This window comes from Fusarium oxysporum, chromosome 1 (assembly GCF_000149955.1).
Source record: "Fusarium oxysporum f. sp. lycopersici 4287 chromosome 1, whole genome shotgun sequence".
NCBI lineage: Eukaryota > Fungi > Ascomycota > Sordariomycetes > Hypocreales > Nectriaceae > Fusarium > Fusarium oxysporum.
In genome coordinates this window covers 643,085-662,058 of record NC_030986.1, presented here as the reverse complement: position 1 = coordinate 662,058, position 18,974 = coordinate 643,085, and the positions used below count along the sequence as shown (strand labels likewise).

The following is an 18,974-nucleotide window of genomic DNA, read 5'->3' as shown; positions in this document are numbered from 1 at the left end:
GAATGTCCACTGTGAATGGACTTCCCTCGCTCTGTGTCACTGTCATGACGTACAGTAAAGCACTTTACGCGACACCACGTGACACGACGCGGGGCGCGTCTCCCTGGTGATAGACCGTGCATTCCATTTCTTTAGACAGGGATCGTGAATCAATAGAACGACTAATCACCCAAACAGTCGGTCAACGCTATATATGCTTTTAAAGACAACGATTTTCCACCTGGACGGCGCAAGCCTCCAATACTATCAACATGGCCGCCCAGACCGCTGATCCTCTAGCGGACGAGCTCGCTCTGGGATGGGGTGAAGACACGATTTACTGCGGAGCGACTTGCGACCCCGAAGATGTCTTGTACGAAGGTTCAGACGACGAAAACTATGACAACCCCATATCACGAAAGCTACGTATCGAAGCAGCAGGTCAACGATTTCTCGACGGAAAAACTCCAGTCCTCTTGACCGCATTGCTTCGAGGCCCGTTTGATGCGAAGTCCTCGAACTGGGTTAACCCTTGGCGTTCAAAGCACCGAACGGCTGGAAATGCAAGAATAATAAGGACGTCGCCTGGGAAATTGAAAAGGTCCGCCAATGTTAGACGCAGCGTATCTATACCAGAGACAGTTCAGCCGGCTAGTGATAGTCTGGAATGTCACCTCCCGAGCCCCGAAAGCCTTAACCAAACTTCTGAGACCGAAATACACCCTTACCTGGAAGAAGATGAACTGGCCAAGGTCCGAGAATGGAGAGATGCCGTGGACGCTGAGAAGAAACCGAAGGACGAGTTTTGGGCATCGACACCACAAGGGTCATTGTCTGAGAGAAAGCGAAAAGCGAAGGGATCTTCATGGCTGAAACATTTGGCGAATAAACGACGACGAACAGATGTCATGGAAACGGGTTCCATTGATACTCCAGTCCCGTCTCGAAATCAACCTTCGCTCTCAGCTACGAAGGCATTCAACACATCCTTTTCAAGTGTCCCCGATCGCTTGCCATCTTCCGCTATTGCGACAAAGAGATTCTTCTCAACGCCGCGACATGAGCAACCCACTTCAGAGGACGAACTATCCTGCGATAAGGTTACGTTGGATCGAGCCTCTGCGCCTTCGTCGTCACCTTTATCATGTCTACAGTACACTCCAGTCCTGGACTCACATGCGAATATATCATCACAAGACAGCACCGACCAACAAACACCAAGCAAAGTCTCGGTTCCTCAACGAGGCTCTGTACCCGGAACAGCTGATTTGGGAGCTCAAGGTGAAGCTGCCAGCAATCCAACACCTCGCCCAGCTTTTGAGACCCAAGAAGATGCCAGTTTCTGTTTCAAAATGCGACCAAAGCTCAATCAGGATGTTGGGGCTGCATCAGACCAAGATGTCTCCATGTCCAGAGATGAGGACACTTGGTCTGGTCTGTCATCGCCTAATAATGATATGGCCAGCACCATATCCGATCCACAAGAAAGTACACCAGCAGAGGAGGGGCGCAGCCTACGAGACTCAGAATCAGCGATGGAAATTGACCAAATAGCTATGACAAGTCCTCTGTCATCTATTTCAAGCAAAGAGTTTCGTGGATTCGGCATTTCTGAGGAACCTCACAGCCGACCGGATAGCGCCAGTGGTTCTTCGATGATTGACACCACGCCATCTGATTCGAAACTCACAAGTTATCCTAGTCAAGAGTCAGCGGAAGAAGTAATAGTGCTCGTTGCTGAAGAAATGCCCAGCGAATGTCAACAAGACACAGAGTCAGAAGACGAGGACATGGGTGGGACAGCCGATGTCACCAGCAGCCTGACTGTAACTGAAAACCACGAGGGCAGCGTCACTGCTTCTGTGGGTGAATCTAGCGAAGAAGAGGAAGAGGTTGGCAAAGCGAAAGCCACTGAAGTCGTATCCCCAACAACAATCAATAATAGGACGCCACAACCCTTAACAAGACGTCGCGAGGCTGAGACGACGCCATCAAAATCCACAACATCGAAACTTGGCAATGACAGCTCAACACCTTCTCATGCTGAGTATCTTCTCAGAACTTCAATCAAGAAGAGATTCATTCCTGAAAGCTCATGGGAAAAGTTGGCAAAATTGACTGGAAGTCCGTCCTATCAAAGCTTGCCCCAAAGAAGAGCATCTCTCCCATCGAAGCAGGCCTCCAACTCTCCCAGTGGTCGACGAAAGACAGCATCGGTTCAATCTACTCCCAAGAAGACGACTCCACGCCGAGCTTTGAGTCTTCCTCAGCCTTCGTTACAGAACGTGAGGCCAACCGTTGTCAATAGTCCAGCCAAGGAGCAACAGCTGGAGCAACAGCGCCAGCCCAACTCACCAAAGGACACACGTATTTCCTTCTCACAGCAGACCCCATGGGTTGATAATAAGCTTTGCCTGGGCCAGATATCTACAGACAACCCTATGTCAGAGTCAAAGGAAACGGGCACTATCGTGGCTGAATCCAGCCCTGTGGAGCAAACACCATGGACAAACGAGATGGCCGAACTGCCGACAATACCCCTGGCCCTGACGCCTGTTGTCGAAATAGAGGATCGCACAGCAGTCGAAGAGCCAAACACACCAGCCGTTGCATCTCAAGTTGATACGCCACTACAGGATGCCTCTGCGGCAGCCACAACAGTCATAGAATCAACACCTGAGCCCCAATTCTCGGTCAAGTCATTTGCATCCTTCAGATCAACTTCCCCAGCGCATAGTTCTCGTAGAAGCAAGCGCGCTGTTTGGAGGGGATGGGGAGCTCGTATGCCAAGCACGCAAGGTATTCTGGCTTCCGCAACTAAGAATCCTTGGGTGGTCAGGAGCTCTGAACGTCGAGTCTCATTCGCACCGCTACCCCATGAGACCAAGGGATATTCGAGTAACCCAACAACACCCTGCCCATCTACGTCTAAGAGACGTCAAGGCTCACCACCACCTGATACTCCTATGTCTGAACTTCCTACGTCAGGAGATGACAAGTTCCATAAGCACTTTGATGCCGTGGCGCGGGGACCTATTATCCGTCACAAACAGCGTTTGCTTCCATCAGAATCACAGCGTACAGTCGGCAGTCCAATGCCAGACGCTATGGCAGAGGCTTTCCTTTCGGCAGACCAGCTGCGTCAATCGACTCCTCCTGCGGATCCGACTAAGAGCGATCGCGAGTCCGATGAGTCGCAGGACCCTATGGAAATGGCCGAGGATGTTTTCCGCGAGATGGACCACGTTTTCGAATGGAATCTTAGTGGAACCGACTCATCACCTCAGAAGACTCAGGGCCAGCAAAGTCCATGGTGAAAGGATCACCAGGATTGTTTACAACTATTCGAGGATTTCATTACGGGCTTTGCCCCTATGGATAGATATACTACTTTCACAAAAAAGGCTTTTGTTTTTCATGCGTCAGCATTCATGCCGAGCGTCGTGGACCTCGAGCGTGTCGGGAGTTTAAGGATGAACAGGGAATGAAAGACACGACAGTCCTACTACGGGAGTCATATATAGAGGTTCACATGCCACTCAGGCGTACAACGGGTAGATACCTCAAGTAGATTCAACACGAATTGAAATTATATTACATATACTCAGAATCATAATTGTCAGTGACGGAGTAGTAAAGACGAGACACGCAGGCTCTGCTATAGAGGCAACACTATCAAACTCGAAATTGAATTTACGACACGCGTCAATGGAGAACAGGACCAGCTTAGAGCTACAAAGCATCGACTACGTATTGTACACTCAGTCAAGTAAGTCCCTATTGTTCCAGCCACGTGCAAGCCCAACATTCCGGGGCCCTGGAAACGAGGTGACAAGCTTTCTCAAGCTGTACCTCGTAGCATTCGATTCTGACACCGCTTCTTACAAATGCAAATCATGACGAAGACGCATAAAAACTCTTTTCCTTCGCCTATTCAAAAAGAAACGTGCATGATGCAAGGCATGTAATGCTGTCTCCCTTTCATCGCCCATGAGCCCGCGGTTACGGAGCTGATTCGCCAGGAACCAAAGTGCGCCTCACAAATCTCTAATTGAACTTAACTTACGTTTTGATGTTTTTAATGGCAGCATGTAAGGATTATGCCAAGTAGTACAACGAAGTACTTTCTCGCCCTGATTACACGCCCCCTGGCGGCACATGGTTGCGAGGGGAGCTGTTTGTGGATGGGTTGAGCTAGATCGACGATTCAGTGTGTTGAAAGCTTTGGCCAGTGGAAGTTTCGGTGTAGACTAGAAGCAGCGACGGAACGTGTGTCAAGATGCCGGAATCGTATTCTGGAGATGATCTCTCAGGGGGAATACTTGTCGTCCGTGTTGAGAAATTGAGGATTCGATGCCAGGGCCGTTTGGATATCTCAGTAACACAGCGGGATCGGGGGTGGAGCAGTTTTCCGCCCAGTCCGGTCCCGGGAACGGTAATATGCATGCTCTGGAGGAGGAAGCTTATTAGTCGGATCTGAGGTATAGATCCACGCAATGCCTTGATGTAATTCCGGTCTTGCCTTGCTAGGGCTGTCGTCTCTTGTCTCCAGCTGCACGTTGCGCTTGGTGAGAAGACCCATTTGCAAGAGTCAGATGACCACGAAGTCTGTGGGTTTGTGGATTTGTGGATTTGTATCCATATACTGGCAGATCTCTAAGAACATGAATCCAAGGTCTTTCGTGGAAAATACCAAGAGGCGGGGGATCTTGATGCAGAGCAAGGCCGAGTTGAGCCCTACTACGAAGCAGATAACAGTCGACCGGGTCTTTAACCCGGTTGAAGCGGCTAAAGAAGGGCCTGCATTGATAACCACCCTTCAGTCACTGTCTTCGGTGAGAGTGACAGAGAAGCACACGACATATCCAAAGGATCGGCCGGTTCTCCTTCCACGGTGCTTCTCGCTTCCCCTTCCCCTGAATTGGCGCTGAGCCAACGCCGTAGGACATGTCTCACTCGAGATAGTCCATGTCACTCAAGATTTGAAGCCGGGGGTGACAATGAGGCCGGGTCGTGTTGAAGGTTGAGGTTTTCGAACGTCATGGAACGTGAAGTCGAGGCACGTTGTTGAGAGACGGACAACTATTGGCTGAAGAGTGATATACACATCTCTGTGGCATTAACTTTGGCGAGACAAAAAAGAGTCTAGCTAAAAGATGGGGTATATCAGCGACTTTGATGATTGGACAATCGAGGTAGGATGGTCAGGGCAAGGCTTGTTCCATGTATTCATGTCTTGATAATTGGTGTTGGTGTTGGTGTAAGAGACCCAAGAGCCACTTCGGCGGGATGGGACGTGCCGCCATCGTGTAAGCTACAGTAGCTCAACAAGATGATACGACCAGGCACAACGTCTCCCTCCATCAGTTGAACAAAACCTTTCATCATTCATGCGTTTTGAGAAACGGTAAATTTGTCCGGGGCACAGGGGAGGTTTGATAACAAAAGTATCTTTTACCCGGAGCGATATAGGGTAAGGTCTAACCATGGATGTTTCAGTGCATGCCTCTTTCGGATCAAGAGCTCGAAACAAATTCCACCGATTAAACGTTGCAGACCAAACATCCATGGCTTCATGCAAGTATTCGCACCGTTGGCGGCCGCAGTCATATGTAAACTCGGCTCTTCTGTCTTTCTTGCGGCTGATGCATATTATTAGCGGGGATATCTCGACAACGATCCAACGTCTAACAACACACCCCAAGGATATAAGCTAAGCGCACAATTGTGACAATAGAAGAAAGAAATAGCGTCTCGCGCGATATGCCCTACTCTGCAATGGGCATTCGGTATGGGACTCGAAAATGAAGCGATCCATGGTAGCTTGCTCACGTTTCCATGAAAGCAATTTCAGGGGAATATGATCGAGCTCAAAGCAAAAAAAGAAAACGCATAACACGCCAAAGGGGGTACGGACGGCAGGGGCTGGAGCCATTCAACAGAGTTGCTGAGAAAACGTGTCTCGGGGGTTTCATTGTGTCATCGGAGATTGATGAGCTGGCTATGATGATGATGGAATGAGGAAGCTCTGTGCTCTGGGGTTAGCGACTGAAAAGACCGGACGTGGCAAGACGACACCAGACTCTCCATCTACTGGCCAAAGCCAACATGTTGTGTAATGGATAATAAAAATGTAAATTGTAAGCCATAGACCGAGTCTGTCGTCTGAACCAATACCAAACCATCCAGATGTCAATATCTTGTCTTGTGTGCACTGGGGTCTCAGCTTAGAGAATCTGGGGTTATGATCAGCGCATAAATGAAATCGCACTGTCGGCGCAACTGACCTGACCTGATATCAATAACACCCATCATGGATGCATTGCGAAGATGTCATGATCTTGGCCAGTCTCGAAGCATCACATGACACCCTTTTGGATTCCCACCAAAGAGAGCCCCGCACTAAGAGACACCATTTGATAGATGCATTGATGGAGGGTGAACGATTCGTGTGCGATGATGGGAGAGTATGACGAGATTTGTTGTTGATGGGCAGTTCTTTGCCTGCGATATGTGATTTACATGCAATGAGAGTTGCTCGATTAATTCTTAGAAACTGTAACCCGCCTTTGACTTACAACCTTCACCATATCAGCATAGGAGAGAACCCAACCTAGCCAACCAACAAGGACCTGCATACGCCATGTTCGACCAAACCAAAAGATTCCGAAACCTTAGCCACGCCACTTCTCTCTATCTCAACCTCGATCATTGTTCTCTTCACCTTTTGCTGCCAAGGGATAACCTAGTCTCTTCAGTGTAGCCTCGTTGGGGAACCAAACCATTCAGCAGCCGCATCAAAAGAGAGATGAAGCATCCAATCATGAAAGCCAATTGCTAACAGAAACCATCAAATGTCACGAACTAAACGTGGGTCTCCCTTGCGGTTTGCATAGCCGAGAATGAAAGGGTGAACGTGACCAAGGCGAAAGAAAAATCCAAGAAATGACCCAAGAATGACCCATTGATGATCCCTGTGAAACGCAGCATAGGTTCCGCCAAGCGGCCGACAAAATACGTCAGCCTTGGCTCAAAGTTTGCAACTCTAACTTTGAACTCGAGGACAAACAATTAAGAAGTTGAGAGACATACATTCTCAAGATATAGCATTAGGAATGGTCGAATAGGCGTCTTATCAGCCTTGACTTCTACCAGACAGCACAGCTTCCTCAAAAGTCATAGGCATGATGCAGTTTTATTTCCTCACCCTCAAGCGGCAGGGTTAGATGAAAACCTCCACTTTCTGGCAGCAACGGCGCAGCGGGGCTTCTAAATAATTGCCTAAAGCATCATGAGCCTACCCAATAGTTATTCAAACTGGATCCATGATGATAAGGACATGCATGGGGGATCTGACGCTTCACGCATATCTGCGGAGCGTCCTTTTACAGCGGGACCAACTATGATACTCTTCTAGGCACATTGCAACTTCAATTGCAAACTGCGAGTGTAAGTGTGACTTACTGAAGTGGCAGGAAACATATGCAGATAATACTGGGCAATGCAGATCTGATAAGCAGAGGGAGAGGTAATGATTTGCAGTTGATCAGACTGAGACTTTGAGTGATTCAAGCTGACTGAATTGATGCAATGAACGAATGTCGTCCCACAAGTCTGATCAGAGTAAACAGCTGGCAATGTCTATTTTGAGGCTGACTGACATCAAGGTCCCCTAGAATTTCACCTTCGAGAAGCCCGGTTATCTCGCAATCCATCCACATGGTAGCGATAGGGATCAATAGGAAGGGTTTAGCAAGCCACACCCCCTTCATTCCCATCTCATTCCCTCTCATCGCAATCACAATCACAACTGAAAAACCTTATCAGTCTCTCAACACTCCCCTCCTCAACATCTGCTGTGTTGCAGTTTCATTAACACCTTGGCCTTAAATCCCTTGCGTTGACCGTCTTAGATAACAATAACCAGTGTTTGAGCCTCCCAACACTATAATCACTTTCTATCCAACCTCTCTTTCACATGGGCACCACGGATAGCTCTCCCGGTGCCGCAACACATTAATTAGTATCCACTGGGGCGACCGCTGACTGGGCTTATCCAACAGCTTGGGAATTGGGTTCCTGCGACGAGCACAGACTTGGGCTGAGTTTCCCGGTGTGTGCGTATACGGTATTGGTTACTAGGGCTGATCTGCTGCTGCTGCTCGACCAGCAATCCCTTCATCCATACGATGTTTTAGTTGCGGTGTAGGTAGAGACATACCGGGGAACGATGAAGCCAGGCCCGGAACTTGGCAATAAAAAAACTCGGCCTCCGGAAGTTAATTGAATACGGCCACTAAGAGCCCGGAACCCCGCGAAATGGCACAGAGATGGGCTGGGAATGGACTGGATTGCATTGATGTCTGGTTTGACCTGAAAAGTATCCGAGTCACCTTGACCTTGATCAAGTCACCCCGCCAGAGAGGCAACCCCTAGTCGCTGCCAAATGCCGGACTGGGTGCTGGGTCAGGTACTTGGCAGTCAAAAAGATACATATTTTTTCGATGGCTTGATGTTCTAGGGCACCCTTCCTAGCCCCCCCCCCCCTTACAGTGAGTGACTGGGTGAGCAATGAACGCTCTGCTGGGTTTTACTGATAGGACTGCACTGGCAATGCCCCGCCCGGGCCATGAAGTGCCCCTCCCTCGGTCTCAGATAGCACTTTGACTTGCCTTACCGCCCCCCGAAAAAAGCCAACCTAAAGCCAAAGGCAAGCCCCCCCGGCCCCGTATCTACGAATCATTCCTCCACGCCCACATCTTCTCCCATCCACATTCATCCTCACAATCTCAACTCACAACTCGCAACTCTCTCCTTCTTCCTCTCTCCTAACAAACCAAGCAAAGCGTGTCGCGCCAGATGTCCTCCTCCTCATGTCCAGTCCGCATCGTCTGTCCGAAAATGCCGCACACGCCGTTCAGGTGAGCGAGCCAGAGCAATGTATCCGTACCTGTTCCAGTTCTGCGCCTGTCCTTGAGGCCCTGCCAGATACTTCTGCGACAGGCCATGGCGCTGGTGCAGGCATAGCCATAGGCGTAGGCGCGGGCGCGGGCGAAGATAGCAGTGTCGCTGGCCCTAATCATGATTATGATGATGTTGATGATACCCATCAAGGGCGCCTTGACCAATCCCCCGCCGTCGCCCTCGCTGCTGATGTCGCTGCTGATCCCGCAGCCGACAACACTACTCCCACTCCCTCTTCCGTCTCTCCCTTCCTACCGCCACCCTCTGCAGACAAGGTGCCCAACAACGTGCCTGATTCTGTTCCTGATTCTGATTACTTGCCCCGTGGTGATGCCAATGCCAGGGACACTCCAGACCAAGCCGATACCCTCCCCATCGGCGCTGCTCTTGGCCCTGTCTCTGCCTCTACTTCCAGTAATAAGAAGGCCCGTGGCCCCGGTCCCCTACCGAGGCAGACCGGTCCTTCCCTGCTGACCCAAGCCTTGGCTTCCGCGAGAGGTATCACCAATGTCAAATCTCCCAAATCCTTCTCTCCTACATCTACTCCTCCTATAACTTCGCCCTCTCCTGCAACTATTACAAATACATCTACTGCCGCTCGACAGTCTAACCTAGACAAGATCGTCCCATCCTCTGCGACTATCTCGACTCCTACTACTCCCACTGCGCAGTCGAGTCTTTGCTCGTTGACAGGGCCACCAACCGCACCAGCGAACCTCGCTTCCCAATACGATCGCGATAGCGCCTCAAACCCCTTCGAATCTTCTTATCACAATGTTCCAGCTCAGCGCACCGCTCCTAGGCCGTTAGCTAGAGCCACTTCCGAATCTATCAATATGGGAGCGTCTACTACTGTTACAACGATGACGTCGCTCGTCCCTCGGGAGGCGGCGAGCGTCCCATCGACTTTCAGCCATTCAACTCTTGCTACTACGCTTCGAGGTGCTCTTGATCATCGTGAACCGATTGACATGGCCCGTGGCAAGGCCTCGACATCTCTGGATCTCGATAGACAATCTGTTGACTATTACCAACCTCAAACCACAAGCTACACAGCAGCCCTTATTGACCGACCCGTCCCCCTCGATACTCGCTCGGGAACCAAGACACCACCTTTGGCGACGCGAAAGGAGGATGCGAACCCCGTTCAACAGAGGCCGATACAATGGGCAAAGATGCTGCCCCATTGGACTGGCAATGGCGCTGAAAAAACCGAAAAGATATGGTCCATTGGTTCTGTGGAAGGACAAGAAGAGGATGGCTTAGTTGAGAAGTCTGTGACTGAGGCAATGGCTGGCCTGGAGCATAATGCTCGTAGCCGCAAGTCTAGCTACAGTCTACGATTCTTCAAAGAAGGCCTGCCACCAGAGGATAAGCCACGTCGCAAGGATACAAAACAAACGGCGAAAGAAAAATTGACACCTCTCGAGGAGGATCATCAACATGCCTTGCGCGAAGCTTCCCAACCGACAACCTCTGACAAAGAGCCGACAGCCATTCGCACTCGCCAGGAAGACCGAAAAGGTTCTTTTTTCACATCAGATTCGCTCGATGAACAACCTGTTCTGAGCACATCTCCTAGCGAGGATTATTTTTCCATTCCAGTCAATGGCTCCATCAAATCTGAAGACAAGGCGCCGTTGCGAGTGCAGCAGCCATTGTCCCAGGCCAAAGACGGAAACGAACAGGTGGAGTCGGCCAACGTTGTGGGGCCGACCCCGGTCTCCAATGCCGAGGCCGCCCGTGAAGCCGAATTTGTGGAGTCCAGACGGGACTCGGCGGGCAGTGCTCATACTGATGTCGGATCTCGCGATGATGGAGAAGCCGAAGAATCTGGGGAAGAAAAGATCTCATCTGCCGTCTTTTTGCCCCACCAAGAGCTCCAAGATCCTTGTGTAAGTGAACCACAGGACCGCATTGCGGCCCGTAGTATCCGCGTGCGGTCTTTATCGCAAAGTAATCAACGCCCGTGGCTTGTGAAGGCCGATGAGCCAGAGTCAGAAGCCATTCATGAGAAGGATGAACCTCCTTATGGAATTTCCCGTCACCCTTCTCGTGAGAAGCTTACCTTGAAACGCGGTGACCTCATTCCTCAACAAGGTGAAGAGGGTGCCGTTATTGAGGAGGAAATCACAGTGACAACTGACTCTCATAAACAACCGCAAATCGTGAGCCAGTATGAAGACCATGTCCATGATCATCAGCATGACCCTCAAGAGCCTCTGGAGGCGATCGAGCTCATTCCGTATAAACATCAAGTTGGTGGACACACCACCCTCTGGAGATTCTCTCGAAGGGCTGTCTGTAAGCAACTCAACAATAGGGAAAATGAGTTTTACGAGACTATAGAGAGATACCACCGTGATCTGTTGCCTTTCCTTCCTCGGTACGTCTGATCGAATTGTGTTTTGCGACCCTTTGCGTCTGTATTATTGAGATCGTGCTGAAATGCTAATTTTGACAGCTATATCGGTGTATTGAATGTCACCTTCCAGAAACAGGCTCGCCGAAAGAGCACGTCCAAGAAAGACGAGGCGGCAGCAGCCGAGCGCAAGAAGGCACAGGAAAAGCTTGAGTCTAGTAGAAACGAACTGGAACAGAACGAGGGTCAGGAAGCCATTAAAGTTGAGAAACCGACAGGCCGAGTTGTTAGCCAGTCTCTCGCCAATAGCAACATCCCTGTTCCGACGGTAACTTTCGACGACAACAGGCACATTCTGCCCCGAAACCTTCTCCAGCCGATGCCTTTGCCAAGAGAATACCGACGACAAAGTATCTCAACTTCTACTGTATCAAATCCCTCCGTGCCATCTTCTGGAACATCGAGTAGACCGCCTCTGGATGAGCGACCCAACAGTTGGGGCGCAACCATGGTCAACAAGAGGTTGAGAAACGAGGTTTTCAACGACGCATTCCTGAAGGAACCTGTCAAGATTCATCGACATCGCCGACCACACCAACGATCAATTCCACGTCCTACTTTGCAACGTCTCCTACGATCCACGAATTCCGACCCTGCTTTGATCAAAAGTAACTCCCCGTTCATCAACGGTCACGATGAAGCAAACGGCTATCCTCAGGAACGAAAGATTGCGCATCACTACTCACACAGTGATCTCGGACCTGGCATGGATGAATACGTTCAGTCTGAGCCTGAGCAGGCTCCCGAAGAAGTCAAGGATGTGACTGGAACAAGCGCTCCAGAGCCGGAAACTCTGAAGGAAAACCCTCTCGCAGCGAAGAAGAAGCGCAGGTATTCTGCTGGCGGTCTTCGACGGAAACCGGAGGATGTTAGAGAATCCAGGGGAGACTTGAAGTACTTTGAGGAGGCTGATGATGCTGGGTATAAGGGAGACAACGAAGATAAGCCCAAGCGACACTCAAAGACACATTCTACGAATGGACACCATCATCCTGACACAAATGATGCCCACCATCACTCACAGTACCTAGAGCATCTACGTCCTGAAGACGAGTTTGCCATTGAATCGACTGAGCCCACCCCGGCCATGGAAGAGACTGCCCATGAGTTCACCAAGATTCCTAGGCCAGTCAACCCGAAAGAGGCAAAGACTCAAAAGGATCGAGTCGAATACTTCTTGCTCCTAGAGGACCTTACCTCAGGGATGAAGAGACCTTGTATGATGGATTTGAAGATGGGAACTCGACAATATGGCGTGGAGGCTACTCCAAAGAAACAAAAGTCGCAAACTGAAAAGTGTCGAAACACAACATCAGCTGAGCTAGGTGTTCGAATTTGCGGATTGCAAGTGTGGAACGCTGCGAAGGAAACATATGACTTTCAGGATAAATACTATGGCCGCAAACTGAAAGCTGGAGACGAGTTCCAAGGCGCATTGCAAAAGTTTCTATACAACGGTGTCGATCTGCATAGTATTCTGCGACATATTCCAGTTGTGCTCAAGAAGCTTGGGCAACTCGAACAAATTGTGAGCAAGCTGAACGGTTACCGTTTTTACGCTGCGAGCTTGCTCATGTTTTACGACGGCGATACGTCCGAGGATGCGGACAACGAAACGATGTACGAGTCTACCACCGACTGTGCAACAGATACAGAGGAGACCTCGCGAAAGAAGACGAGGAACAAGAAGGAGATTGATTTCAAGATTGCGGATTTCGCCAACAGTGTCACTCCCTTTGATAAGATTGACGACAAGCCTTGCCCTCCGCAACACCCTGATCAACCTGACGGTGGATTTCTCAAAGGCTTACGTAGTCTGAGGAGATATTTCCTCCAGATTCAAAGGGACGTGAGACAGGAGCTGGGGCTTGATCCTTATGGTCGATTCTCGCATCACACGGATTATGCCGGAGATCTTGATGCCGAGAACGGGATGGTCAGTCTTTAGATGACCTTAGATAAGGACGGTGGTGTACGTTTTGAGACGAAGTGTCTGATACCCATTACTTCATTTCAATTTGGACGGTTTTACAAATGGATTTTTGCTTTTGCTGGAGTTTGGTTTGTTTTTCTTGGCCCTTTTCTCTTTCATGGCCAACTTCTCTCCCACGGAGGGACCCTGGAGTTCACAGGAATTATCACCATGGCGGTATGGAACTGGAACAAAACCCGAAGGGTAGAAGGAACAGGACTTATGTCTTATGACATGTTGAATTCAACTCAAAACATACCCTGCATCGGTTATGGCGCAACAGCAAACAGGAAAGGGGGAGCCGGAGCTGGAGTTTGAAAAGCCCGTTTTTATTGTCAACTCTTTGCTTCACTTGGGCTGGAAGCGAGTGATGGATTGAAGGGGAAGGAAAGGCAGCGGCTCTGGCTTCGCTGCGGGAAGTGCTTTTTTCTGGAATTTCTTGATGTGCAGTTCGTCGGTGTTGGGGATGGGGAACGAAAACCAGAATGATGATGGTGTTTTTTGTTTAGCGATCTGCTTGTACCTTGACGGCAGTGAAACGGGCATATCCTGGTGGTTTAGGCAAGGTAGCTCTTAGACGTTAGAGAAAATGCAAGCTAAAAGGTCGTTGGTTCATACTCCGTATACTGAGGTCTGATGGTTTGGTCTCGTATCTAAGTGAACACAATATCTGCAAGACTAGCTTAGCGTCGCAACTGGTTCATGCGAGATAACTGTTAGCTAACAACAACCCTGTCCAACCTATCATTTGTGGTTGGATGCATCGTAAAATGCTACTATACATGCCGATTGTTCCTGTGTGACAGCTACATATTCTCTCCATAATAACCCAGCATGTTCACTTGACCATAAAGCTCACCGATAAACATGGGTTCCGTTATATCGACGCTTAAATCAACGGCATCGGCCATATCATATGGCTTGAAGACTGTTCTGACGCTTCACAAGCAATTCTCGTCTCTTCTTGAACGCGCATCCTCAGAACCAGGATTTCCCGTGCCAGAGCCCACAAAGTCATACTGGCTCGACGACCCGCCATTCCCAGCACTATGCGACATCCAAGATGACAAGCTTCCCTCAGAAGTAGACATCGTCATCATCGGCAGCGGCATCACAGGCGCAGCCGTAACAAAATCCCTGCTAGAACTCTCCGACTCCAATCTACGAGTTGTAGTCTGTGAAGCAAGACAGCTATGTAGCGGTGCAACGGGTAGGAATGGCGGACATATTAAAAGTGCACCATATGATGAATTCGCCATGTTCAAGTCAAAGCTGGGACCGGAAGATGCGAGGAGGATAGTGAGGTTTAAGAGAAGGCATTTAGAGATGATAAAGCAGCTAGGGAAGGGCATTGAGGTGGCTGAGGTCAGAGAGGTCGAGACGGTGGATGTTTTTGTTGAGAGGGAGGATTTTGAGAAGGCGAAGAAGCAGGTTGAAGATGTTAGGGAGTGGATGCCTGAGGAAAAGCATCGGGTTTGGGAGGCGGAGGAGGCGAGAAAGGAGGTGAGTTTCCACGTCTTAGGTGACAACTGAGGCACTAATGAGGACAGTTTGGTATGAATGAGCTTGCTGTGGGAGCTGTAACTTATACGGCTGGTGCACTCTGGCCATATCGTCTTGTCACGAGTGTTTGGAATGATTTACTCGAGCGGTTCTCGGGGTTGAGCATCAACACTCATACACCGGTTGAGAAGGTATCTCATAACTCAGATGGCTCTTATACAGTTACGACACCGCGTGGAGTCATCAAGGCGAAGCATGTTATTCACACAACGAATGCTCATGCCGCACAACTTCTCCCTCCAGTAAGGGGCTGTGTCGTCGGTGCCATCGCACACATGAGCGCTCAACGACCAGGATCTTCATTCCCCCCAACCCACGGAAACCGCTCATGGTCTGTAATCTACAGCCCAGGCTTCGATTACATCACCCAACGCCCAGATCGACCAGATGGAACAGCAGGTGATCTTATGATAGGAGGAGGCTTCTTCCGCAGCCGCGAAGACGGTCTCGACCAAGTCGGAATCTGGGACGATAGTAAGAACCACGCCCTTCCCCTAATGCACATCCGCGGCGTGATGCCCTCCATCTACGAACCAAACTGGGCCTCCGGAAGCAGTCTTATAAAAGCCTGGACGGGAATCATCGGCTTCACAGGTGATTTGATGCCTCTTGTTGGACGAGCCCCTGGGTCGAAAGGGTCAGGGGAGTGGATGGCTGCTGGGTTCTGTGGCGAGGGGATGGTATATGCCTGGCTTTGTGGGACGGCGTTGGCGGTTATGGTGCTTGGTAAGGAGGGAGAGAAGCTGGGAGAGGGTGCTGGGAGGCCGGGGGGACGGTTGGAGGAGTGGTTTCCGGGGGATCTGCTGGGGGTTGATAAGGAGAGGTTGAGGAGGGCTTATATTGCTAATGCGGCGGAGTTTTTCGAGTAGTTGACTTCAGTGTTGCAGTGAAGCAATGAGATATGGATGGTTTACTGGTTCAGCTTAGAGATTATGGTCTATGATGGGGGATGTTGGGGAGTGAAGCGTTGACGGCTGTCTGCCAGTGCAAGCTAAGGCTTCATGCATCACCACTTTCATCTCATGTGTAATCGGTATAATTACACTTCTTATCAGCGCACTTCTTCCTTGATTCATTCGGTCTCTTTCTTCCGTTTCTTTCTCTTCACCTTCACACTCACCTTTTCCCAAGCGTTGCAACTCTGCCCTTTTTGGCGACCAAACCTTAGCAACCCCATTCCTCCTCATTCCAATGTCACTCCTCAACATGATGCCCGAAGAACGGATTGAATCGTGGCGTCAACGCGTTCCAAGCCGTATGGATCGCGACGATCCCTTCGAAGGAGACCACTTCGACGAACGTCCCCCCACACGCCTCGTATATCTCCCCTGACAGCCTTCCTCCCTGCAACACTAACCATGTCGCAGACCTTTCGCAGTGTTTCTCCCCCTGAAGTTCGCCCTCCTACGCGCCTGGGCTTCTTCCGCGCTGCTACGCCTCTCTTTGGGCGTAGTTCAACACCTTCTTCTCCTCGACCTGCTTCAAGCATGATGCAACGACGTGCGGAGGGGAAGCGAAGGAGTTTGCTGAGCTTGCTTGGTCGCAAGAGGAAGAGAAAGGAGCCAGAGGAGATCCCGCGAGATCCTGTTCGTCTGAACTTTTTGTTTGTTGGGAGTAAAGCCGCTGGTCAGACATCGTTGCTATTGTGAGTTTCCCAAAAACTGGTGTCGGCATATGTACTAAAATTGAACAGTCGATCTCGCTATGGTTACTTTCCTGATGTGAGTTCAGCATCGACACGAGTGATTTTATGCTGACATTCAACAGTCAAATGCCTTTTCTCGTCCTCTATATGAGACCTACGTCAACGAGCGTATCTACCACAACCAGCCTGTTCGCATGGAGCTGTAGGACACCTCTGGCGTACCAGACCTGAACGTGGTTGAAAAGTTGACCTACATCGAATGGGACGCAGTGTTTCTCTGTTTCGACATCTCGGATAAAATATCCATGTACACAATCATCCAATGGGTAAGCTAAGCATCCCACCGTCTACGAAACAAAACTAACTAAGTAGTGGCATCACGCTTCGAACCAAGGCTTCACCAAATCTGCTAGTTTTGAACCATTGCTGTACCTCGTCGGCTTGAAGAAGGATCTTCGCGACCAGTGCTTTTTGGAAGATCATCAAACTGGCTCTGCGTTCTCATCTTCTGTACTGTTGGCGTATCCGACTTGCTGCATTTGCTCTTCAGAGGTGAGTTCTCAAACGTGCTTGAGGATTCGAGTGTGGTTCCTGACTTTTATAGGCGAACTGGCAGGCCACTCGAATTGGAGCACACAAATACATCGAATGCTCGGCTGCGACTGGCGAAGGGATGAAGGAGGTCATCGATGACTCTGGGAGAGAGGCGATGAGAAGACTTGTTGGGGGGCAAGTGCCTGAGGAGGAGGTTGTTCCCAAGAAGAAACGTCGTTTCTTCTAAAGTGTCTGAATACTGGGACGTGGTTCAACTGTCAAGTGACATTAGAACTCTTGCTTGTTTGATTGCTGAACGAGGCTTGCATTGAGGGAGGCCTTATAATGTGAAACGCATATTTGGACTCATGGGAATTTGGGCTGGAACTTAGAAGAAACAGTTCCCAAAGTTTCTGTCACAGATACGCTTTGAGAGAACAATGGCCTGTATGATGATGAAGGGATGTAGTTCAAGGATATCGAAACCTCAATGACTGATCCAGGGTAGTTCAATTCATTGGTGTAAGCCGTTCAATAAGTTCATAAGCCCAGTCTTTATAGTAGTGACGGTTATAGATTTAATTCTGAGGTCATGTAAAGATGTGCATGGTTGATATTGGACTCAATATGGTTATTTTTGTTTGGGGCGACTGTATGCACTTCGAAGAATACGCACCTAAGTGTTGTGAGCTTGACTTCCAGTGAAATGAATCGTCGGGTCTCTGCTGCCAGTGCCAGACCTCCACTTTCAACTTCCTCGCTTCGAAAGGTGCAGATGAATACTTGTACAACAGACTGGAAAATAACACAAAGTCCTCATTGAATCACTTCCTCGACTCAAGGTGGATATAGTTCTGTCGCTTTTTGACACATTTTGTTTAGGTCTCTTGATTCGATCACCAAGTGGTTTGGACTCAGCGTGAAAATAAAAGGTCCACCTGTCAAGATCAACCTCAACCTCACTCACTTCACAGTACGAGCACGGGTGCATTGATCTACCATCAAGAGTGCTCAACGCAAACATGGTGATGGTGATCGCCGCCGCAGGCGTAGGGCTTGCGATAGGCGCCCTTGCCTCGCGCCGACCGCTCGTGGCCTTTCTCACCACTATGTTCCTCTACATTGTTACCCTGCTCATTGTATTCACTGTAAGTCAAATCTCACAACCGAAACCGAATCTTACACTCCAATACTGACAAAATCAAGGCTCTTCATATCCGAGTCGTCAGGCGTCGCCGCAGAACAGTAAACAGAGAAAGTGTCTTCTCTCAATCAACGTCGCACCCCGTATGATTACCGTGTCTTCGTCCTCGGCTCTGGAGGTCACACCAAGGAGATGCTCATGATGATGGATGATGGCTTCAGCAACTTTGATGGTTTTCACCGACGATATTTGATTTCTTCTGGTGATACCATGTCGGAGGATCATCTTGAAGATTACGAAGCAGACCTGAAGACACTGTGTGCTGCTGAGGGCACCAACCCAGGAGCACACGACGTTTTCACCGTCACTCGTGCGCGCCGTGTTCACCAATCACTTCTGACTACTCCATACACAGCCTTTCTCAGCATGGTCAGCATATTCCCGGCTCTGTTGACTCCGCCACCCAAAATCGATGGTGTCGAGCTCGTGTATCCTACTTGTATCTACTCCAACGGACCCGCGACTGGCTTCTTTGTCGGCCTGGCCGTGCACCTTCTCAAGATCTTGGGCAAGATACCCGAGAACTCGATGCACTTCATCTACATCGAGTCCTGGGCACGTATCAGCACCTTGAGCCTCACAGGCAAGCTCTTCTACTACACCGGCATTGCGGACGTTTTGGTACAGCACAAAGAAGTTGCTGAAAAGTATGGACTCAAGAACTGTGGAGAGATGGTCTTCAACGCTCCGA

General features: G+C 49.8%; 6 protein-coding genes across 7 annotated transcripts; 5 read left to right on the top strand and 1 right to left on the bottom strand.

Annotated features, from left to right (window-relative positions):
- The first annotated feature begins 104 nt into the window (after nt 1–104).
- Nucleotides 105–3,588, top strand: FOXG_11056 (uncharacterized protein). The gene has a single exon (XM_018390548.1). It carries the CDS (start codon nt 252–254, stop codon nt 3,294–3,296), a length of 3,045 nt encoding a protein of 1,014 aa, XP_018249031.1. The 5' UTR covers nt 105–251; the 3' UTR covers nt 3,297–3,588.
- A 766-nt stretch (nt 3,589–4,354) lies between these two features.
- Nucleotides 4,355–4,561, bottom strand: FOXG_20435 (uncharacterized protein; the record flags this gene model as incomplete). The annotated part of the gene is made up of 1 exon (XM_018400720.1): nt 4,355–4,561. The coding sequence occupies one exon, from the start codon at nt 4,559–4,561 to the stop codon at nt 4,355–4,357; it is 207 nt and encodes a 68-aa protein (XP_018249030.1).
- A 4,132-nt stretch (nt 4,562–8,693) lies between these two features.
- Nucleotides 8,694–14,068, top strand: FOXG_11055 (uncharacterized protein; the record flags this gene model as incomplete). Of its 2 annotated transcripts, XM_018390547.1 has the most annotated exons (3): nt 8,853–8,900; nt 9,564–11,329; nt 11,408–13,959. In XM_018390547.1, 3 exons carry the CDS (start codon nt 8,853–8,855, stop codon nt 13,311–13,313), a joined length of 3,720 nt encoding a protein of 1,239 aa, XP_018249029.1. In that variant the 3' UTR covers nt 13,314–13,959. The 2 variants fall into 2 exon arrangements, with proteins under 2 accessions (XP_018249028.1, XP_018249029.1); XM_018390546.1 differs by having other exon boundaries at nt 8,694–11,329; nt 11,408–14,068.
- A 52-nt stretch (nt 14,069–14,120) lies between these two features.
- FOXG_11054 (uncharacterized protein) lies at nt 14,121–15,997 on the top strand. Its single transcript, XM_018390545.1, has 2 exons — nt 14,121–14,840; nt 14,888–15,997. The coding sequence occupies exons 1-2, from the start codon at nt 14,205–14,207 to the stop codon at nt 15,767–15,769; spliced, it is 1,518 nt and encodes a 505-aa protein (XP_018249027.1). The 5' UTR covers nt 14,121–14,204; the 3' UTR covers nt 15,770–15,997.
- Nucleotides 15,998–16,029: 32 nt separating this feature from the next.
- Nucleotides 16,030–17,610, top strand: FOXG_11053 (uncharacterized protein). The gene is made up of 7 exons (XM_018390544.1): nt 16,030–16,217; nt 16,268–16,545; nt 16,594–16,621; nt 16,668–16,733; nt 16,791–16,871; nt 16,918–17,097; nt 17,150–17,610. The coding sequence occupies exons 1-7, from the start codon at nt 16,092–16,094 to the stop codon at nt 17,324–17,326; spliced, it is 936 nt and encodes a 311-aa protein (XP_018249026.1). The 5' UTR covers nt 16,030–16,091; the 3' UTR covers nt 17,327–17,610.
- Nucleotides 17,611–18,101: 491 nt separating this feature from the next.
- Nucleotides 18,102–18,958, top strand: FOXG_11052 (uncharacterized protein; the record flags this gene model as incomplete). Its single annotated transcript, XM_018390543.1, has 3 exons — nt 18,102–18,227; nt 18,286–18,366; nt 18,416–18,958. Coding segments are annotated over 3 exons (750 nt in total), but the record flags the coding sequence as incomplete, so codon positions are not given.
- Between the last annotated feature and the right edge of the window lie 16 nt (nt 18,959–18,974).